We start from the raw sequence: 7,500 nt of genomic DNA on the forward strand, positions 1-7,500 counted from the left end.
TCTCTCTCACTCTCTCTCTGTCTCTCTCATTCTCTTTCTGTCTCTCTCATTCTCTTTCTGTCTCTGTCTTTCTGTCTCTCTCTTTCTGTCTCTCTTTTTCTGTCTCTGTCTGTCTCTCTCTGTCTCTCTCTGCCTGTCTCTCTCTGTCTCTCTCTCGCTGTCTCTCTCTGTCTGTCTCTCTCTGTTTCTCTCTCGCTATCTCTCTCTCTCTGTCTCTCTCTGTCTCTCACTCTAACTATTTGTCTGTCTCTCTCTCCCTCACCCTCTTCATCACTCTACTCTCTCTCTGTTTGTCTCTCCGTCTCTGTCTCTCTGTCTCTTGCTGTCTCACTCTATCTCTCGGTCTTTCTCTCTGTTTGTCTCTCCGTCTGTCTCTCTCTCGCTGTCTCACTCTATCTCTCGGTCTCTCTCTCTCTGTCTCTCTCCGTCTCTCTCTCTCTCTCTGACTCTCTCTTTCTGTCTCTCTCTCTAACTCTTTGTCTGTCTCTCTGTCTCCATCTCTCTCTCTCTCTCACACTCTCTTTGTCTGTCTTTTTGTCTCTCTCTCTCTCTCTCTCTCTCTCTCGCTCTATGTCTCTCTAGTTATCTCTCTTTCCACAGTTAAGGGAGACAGCCAGGATGTGGAATACGCTGATGTCAGGATACTGAGGCAGGAAATGAGAAAGAAGGAGAGGGAGGCGCCGGTGGAGGTGGAATACGGACAGGTGAAAGTAGCGGGTGGTCCACAGCAGCAGCTGGAGGTGGAATATGGACAGATTACAATATTAGAGGGTACCAGGAGGAAGGTAGACACGCCTGAGGAGGAGTATTGTATGTACGCCAGTGTACGGAAAGGACAGTGAGCAAGGTAGTGTCTAGATAGAATATGATAGAATAGAAGGAGTCTGAGTTGAATCCCTGGTGCGTCGCCCAAATCTCTCCATTCTCTTGAAGTGTGCACTTGTTCACTTGTAGTCATGTATTTGAAAGGGATGCCGAAACCAATCCTACACCAATCCAATGCTTCGAAATATATGTGGAGAGTAGTGAAAAAGTGCACACTTCAGGAGAAAGGAGAGATTATTTGGTATCAACCCCTGAGAGGCCCAGAGTTGACACAGACGACAGACATGTTGAATCATGTTGTCTTAGTTACAGTTACAGCTGTGTGTTGCATGTTGATGCATGTTAGTGCATAGTGTCTGTTTCCAAGAAGTGGAGACAATACTTCTGTTTTTCTTGCCCACGTTTCTTTCTTTCCAAAACTGTTTAACCACTAGGTTGTGTTGCGGTCACTTCTTCTTTTCAGATGTGTGATATGTCACACAACATTTACTGTTTATGCTGCGTGATTCCATCTTTCTTGAATTATTCTCTAACATTCAATACTGTTTAAAGAATTACTGAGGGATTTGTAATAATTGCATAACAGTAATTCATCAGATGTCATAGGCTACTTACTTACTAATTTCCAATGCCTTAAGTCAGTTTAATGCATGCAGTTCATCTCCCTAAATGGATACATCTATATATATGATGTGCAGGCACTGTGTGCTGTATAAAGGTATAATGAACTCTCTTAGATATGATCAGAAATGTATGTACATACAGTACATGGCAATATCTTTTCACACCATCAATATATTTGTTTCCACATCTTTGGTTTCCCAGTTTATAAAATTGCTAATGCATTTCCTGTTTGAGTCACATGATTTCCAGTCGAATCCCCTGAGCCAGAGGTAATCAACAGACTGGCTGAAAATATTATACTGTGGCTTTTTTGGAGACATCACCATACTTCTCCCCAGATGTACTCTGACTAAAGAATTATACTGTATATCAAAATAAGAATAGAGCACATTGGAAAGAGGACGTGGAGAAATAAGGATACTGATGTTTCTAACAGTGTTGACAACATAATGTGTAATATTATGGAATATGCAGAGGAATAATTTCTCATGCTTCATTGTTGATGCCGTTGTGTGATGAAAAAATTGCAATTTGATAATAAAAGCTTGTTTTTAAAAAGCAAGCAACTGTTGGTGCCTGTCTTCTTTGATACTAAAGTATAGAGGTCAGAGGTCATCCCATCTGAGGAGTAATTAACACAGTCTTTATGGCTCATCATAGGTGAACTCTCCATAACCCCAGGCTCACGAATGTACCTCTATGTGGTTACCGATCTCTAGGACGGAGAGTCTTGTCTTCTGATGTCTCCTATTGGACGATAATCAGGAAGTAAGTGTCTATATCCCCATATACGTTTTACAGCAATGCAATGAGCACAGTCCCCATCAACATGTGATGCAAACAGCTTAGATAAGACTTGGATAAGTCTTTGATCCTGTTTAAACTCTGCAACATTTATACGTTTGAGAAATCATGATACTTTTCCGCTTGTCTTTTTCCTCTGGCATTGCAATCACAAACTAATCATTTGTGGAGAGACTGTCAACGGCTAAAACGATTGGTTTCTCTCCTTGGTGATCACGGATGTCTTCGTTAGCACCTACAGCGTATACAGCAGTGGTTTTCAAACTTGTTTTCAGGTTTCCATTTGGCAAAATTAGGCCAAATCTGACACGAACCACATCTATCTGTAGATTGTTTGCTTGTAAGGTCGTTCGCTACACAGTTTTCACCCAATCAGCAAAGTAAAACTGTATTAATTTCAGTTTGATCTGTGTGGTTATTTATTTAGCTAAAACTGCAGTTTTTTGGTGTGAGTTTTCTGTGAGCTTAGTGCGGTTTTGACTGTAGTTTGGACTTGAATTTAGATGTAGCCAAAATGTTAATGATCTTTTCTGTATTTTTATTACTACTGGAAAGCGGCCCAATTCTGCCTACATGCATTAGTTGGTGTATTTCTCTGGACTTGTAGAATTTTCCGACAGAATTCTGCATGTAGGGCTTCAATTGGATGTTTGTCACACATTTTAAAGTCCAGTTTATTGAGTGGCCCCCAAAACTCACTTTTGTAAAGAGCTATTGGTAGGATTACACTGTCAAATATTTTGGTCCAAATTCTAATTGGGATGTGGATTTTGAATAATTTCATTTTTATTGCATACAATGCTCTGCGGGCTTTTTCTTTGAGTACATTCACTGCCATATTTAAGTTTCCCGATGCAGATATGGTCAGACCAAGGTAGGTGAAATTTTTAGTGTGTTCAATTATGGTGTTGTTCAGGGTGAATTTATATTTGTGTTTCTGACATCTGTTTTTTTGAGGAAAATCATGATTTTTGTTTTTTGGAAATTTACTGCTAGGGCCCAATTATGGCAATATTGCTCTAGAATATTAATAATAATAATAATAATAATAATAATCTCTCTCTTTCTGTCTCTTTCTTTCTGTCTCTCTCTGTCTCTTTCTTTTTCTCTCTCTCTCTCTCTCTCTCTCTCTCTCTCTCTCTCTCTCTCGCAGTGCATGCTGGGTGTTTTTGGAGTTTGAGTGTTTGGTGTGGAAAGCTCTATCCTAACTAACTTTCTTGATTCCTTTCTTTACATGTTATTTTCTATGGTGGAGGGTTAATGCAATATTTGTTTTAGCGGTATCCAAAGTTTTTTTTCAAAGTTAGGGTGGAAGAGGACAGAGAAACGTTCCTGGGTTTTTGAAGTTGTGGTGTGCGCGATGGCTTCTCAGCCTAGCGCGGAGGAGACGCTGTCTATACAGCATGGATTCAGGTGTGTTCCTGAGAACGGAGTTAAGGTGGAGGAGGTTCTACTCGCGGTCGGTGAACAGGTAGGAGCTGAGTTTATACATTCTGCTTCTAGAATGAACAAAGCTGTGGTTGTGTTCATGAAAAGGGCTAATTTGGTTGGTAGGCTAATTGCTAGCGGAATATTTGTAAGGGATGTGTTGGTGTCAATTTCACCTCTCTCTACCCCTTCAACAAGAGTTGTAGTGGCAAATTTGCCTCCGTTTATTACGGATGATCAAATTAGGAAAGAGCTGAGTCGTTTTGGTAAGTTTGCTAGCGGTTTCCGTGTACTGTCAGCAGGGTTTCAGGCAGATGCCGTTAAACACGTTGTTTCGTTCCGGAGGCAAGTGTTTATGTTTCTGAACAACAACGAGCAACAGCTAAATGTGCACTTTAAAGTGAGACATGGGGAGGGGCTCTATGCAGGTTTTGCCAGCACAGATAGTCTACGGTGTTTTGAATGTGGGGATTTGGGGCACAAGAGTTTTGCGTGCCCACACAAAGGCCGTAGTAAAGGTGAGGGTACAAGCGCCAGTGGTGGAAATCGAGGTCAAAGTGCAGGGGGTAAGGAGATGCAGACAGCAGAGGCTGGACCTAGTCAGGTTAGAGATGGTGGTGTAGATGAGGCTGGGCCTAGTCAGGCTAGAGATGGTGGGGTAGCTGTAGCTGAGTTTAGTCAGGCTAGAGATGGTGGGGTAGTGGAGGATGGGTCTAGTCAGGCTAGAGATGGTGGGGAAGCAGAGGCCGGGTCTAGTCAGGCTAGAGATGGTGGGGTAGCTGAGGCTGGGCCTAGTTATGCTATGGAGGGTGCTGGGTCTAGGCAGGATATGGATGGTGGTATAGCAGGGGCTGAGTCTAGTCAGGCTATGGCTGGCCCTAGTCATGCTATGGAGGGTGGGGTAGCTGAGGCTGGCCCTAGTCATGCTATGGAGGGTGGCGTAGATGATACTGGGTCTAGTCAGGTTATTCTAGTGGATGAGGAGAGTATAGTGGGGAAGTGTAAGAGATTAGGGGGGAGGAGGAGGGTGTCAAGCGGAAAAGGAAAAAGGGTGTGGACAAAGGCACCATGGAAATGTTGCCTGTTGCTGTGGGTGAGGCCCTAACCAGAGAGAAAGAGCAGGTGGTCAGGGTGGGAGATAGAGAAGAGGAGGAAAGTGAGTCTGAGGAAGAGGATGAGGAGTTATTTTTTTCAGACTCCTCTTCAATTGGCCCGGAGCTGACAGCCAGTCAACCAGAGGGGTCTAAGTACACGTTGAGAGAACTGACAAGGTTCCTGAATGAGACTAAGGGGAAAAAAGTTAATCTTGAGGCTTTTTTTCCTGATCCTAGAAAGTTTGTAAGATCAGTACAACATGCTATGAGAAATGAGGGGCATGGTGTCCTCTCACCCAAGAAACGGTTTAGGTTGAGGAAGTGGGTCACAACAGTGCGTAAAGGTTTACCTTCAGACACTGTTTAAATGTTTAATTTCTTTCTGACACTGGGGCTTTTTGAGCTTTGCTATTGGTCTATTTCTCTGCTGGCTTTTCTCCCACTTCTTATGGAGACTCTTCGGGTAGGCTCGCTTAATATAAATGGCGCCAGAGATGCGGGAAAGAGGAGTGTGTTGGGTGAATATGTAAAACAAAAAAAAGTACATGTGTTATTTCTGCAGGAGACGCATAGTGATGTGGTGAATGAAGTTGATTGGGGGCTCTGGTGGAAAGGGGCAAGTGTGTTGAGCCATGGGACAAATCTTAGTGCAGGGGTGGCAGTCCTTTTTGCACCGGGTCTGTCTGTAAAAATTTGCTCCTCAAAGGAAGTGTGTAAGGGTAGGTTGCTTGTTGTTAAAGCAGAAATTAACAGCATGGTTTTTGTTTTTATAAATGTGTATGCGCCTAACACAGGGAGAGAAAGAGGGGTTCTATTTGGGAGTCTTAGACAGGAACTCTCACAAGTAGCGCCTGAGGAGACGCTGGTGATCGGAGGTGACTGGAACTGTACAATGGATTTTACAAAAGACAGAAATGGGGAAGAGCCTCATTCAGTGTCAGTGGGAGTGTTAGGGGACATCATTAATCAGTTTGACCTAGTGGATGTTTGGAGAACTAAACATCCAAACACAAGACAGTATACATGGGTGAAGGTTTTTGGGGCTAGGGTGAGTGCAGCCCGACTTGATCGTTTTTACATATCTAGGAATCAGAGCAATAGGCTGCTGGGCGCTACCATTCTCCCAGTGGGGTTTTCGGACCATCACATAACCATGGCTCGGCTGTCTATTTCACCAGGGCCCCGGCAGGCATCTTATTGGAAGTTCAATGTAAAGCTCTTACAAGATGCCACTTTTTGCTCAGTTTTCCAGACCTTTTGGGAAAGGTGGGGGCAGCGAAGAGAGGAGTATGAGTCTTTGAGTCAATGGTGGGATGTGGGGAAAGTGCAGATTCGGCTTTTCTGTCAACAGTACACAGCTCTCTCATCATCAGAGGCTAGGAGAGTATTGGGGGAACTAGAGCGGTGTATTAGTGAGATGGAGGTAGAGATGGTGGGGCAAGGCAATGTAGGCCTCCAGGCTAATTTAGCCGAATTACGTAGGGACCTGGGCAGTTTTTTCCAGGTTAAAGCAAAGGGAGCACTTGTAAGAGCTAGGTTCTCCATGCTCAAGGAGATGGATGCTCCCAGCTCCTTCTTCTTTGGTTTGGAAAGACAGAGCAGTGAAGCCAAGGGTATGCATTGTCTACGGCTGTCTGATGGGCGGGTGACCTCTGTGGTGGGGGAGATGCGGGAGCGGACTGTGGAGTTTTATACTGAATTGTATAGGGCAGAAATGTGTGATCCTATGTGTGCTCAGGTCTTGTTCGCAGGACTCCCTAAGCTCTCGCGGGCACAGAGGGATGAAATGGACATTCCTCTGTTGTCACATGAACTGGCAGAGGCCGTAACCCAGATGTCCCCCGGTCGTGCACCGGGGGTCGATGGACTCCCAGTGGAGTTTTACAAAAAATTCTGGGGAATAATTGGACAGGATTTCTTTTGCGTCTTGCGTGAATGCATCGGGGTAGGAGAGTTGCCGATGAGCTGCCGTCGGGCGGCTCTGACTCTCCTGCCCAAAAAAGGGGACTTGTGTGAACTTAAGAACTGGAGGCCTGTGGCATTACTCTGTGCGGACTACAAGATTTTTGCCAAGGTCCTCTCTAACAGACTGAAGTCCCATCTGGACTCTATAATACACAAGGACCAGACATATTGTGTACCGGGACGCTCAATCACGGACAATTTGTTCTTGATTAGGGACATGTTGGACTTGTCGAGAGGTTCTAATGTGAACTTTGGACTGGTCTCTTTAGATCAAGAGAAGGCTTTTGATAGAGTGGATCATGAGTATCTGTTTAATGTGATGTCTGTGTTTGGGTTTGGGAAGAGTTTTGTGACCTGTGTGAAGCTGTTGTATGCTGGGGTGTCATGTATGGTTAAGGTGGGAGGGGGGCTCAGTAGGCCAGTCTGGGTGAGACGGGGCATTAGACAAGGATGCCCTCTATCTGGGCAGCTATACACACTAGCCATTGAGCCTTTTTTAGGACTGCTACGCAGGAGACTGCAGGGAGTGTGCTGGACAGGCATGGGTGTGGTGACAGGAATAGCAGTCTCAGCATACGCAGATGATGTTTCTGTGATGGTCAGGGATGGGCAAGATATGCAGGAACTAGAGACCAGTCTGAAGGTGTACGAGGGAGCTTCATCAGCTAAGGTAAACTGGGGAAAGAGCAAAGCTCTGTTATGTGGGGCATGGGGGGATAGGGCTCCTCCTCTGCTTCCAGGGGGTTTGCAGTGGGGTTGT

The 7,500-nt window shown here is 44.7% G+C and overlaps 1 protein-coding gene across 3 annotated transcripts in view; it reads left to right on the forward strand.

The window, feature by feature from the left end:
• The window catches only part of LOC139581438 (uncharacterized), a 16,534-nt gene that overhangs the window by 4,668 nt on the left and 4,366 nt on the right, over positions 1-7,500 (forward strand). For 2 of the 3 annotated variants that reach the window (XM_071411199.1, XM_071411201.1), the window contains exon 6: positions 583-2,217. In XM_071411199.1, the coding sequence (XP_071267300.1) occupies positions 583-842 (260 nt within the window). In that variant the 3' untranslated portion in view covers positions 843-2,217. The remainder of the gene's footprint in view (positions 1-582; positions 2,218-7,500) is intronic. The other variant, XM_071411200.1, reaches the window with a different exon arrangement.

This window comes from Salvelinus alpinus, chromosome 7 (genome assembly GCF_045679555.1).
Source record: "Salvelinus alpinus chromosome 7, SLU_Salpinus.1, whole genome shotgun sequence".
Classification (NCBI taxonomy): domain Eukaryota; kingdom Metazoa; phylum Chordata; class Actinopteri; order Salmoniformes; family Salmonidae; genus Salvelinus; species Salvelinus alpinus.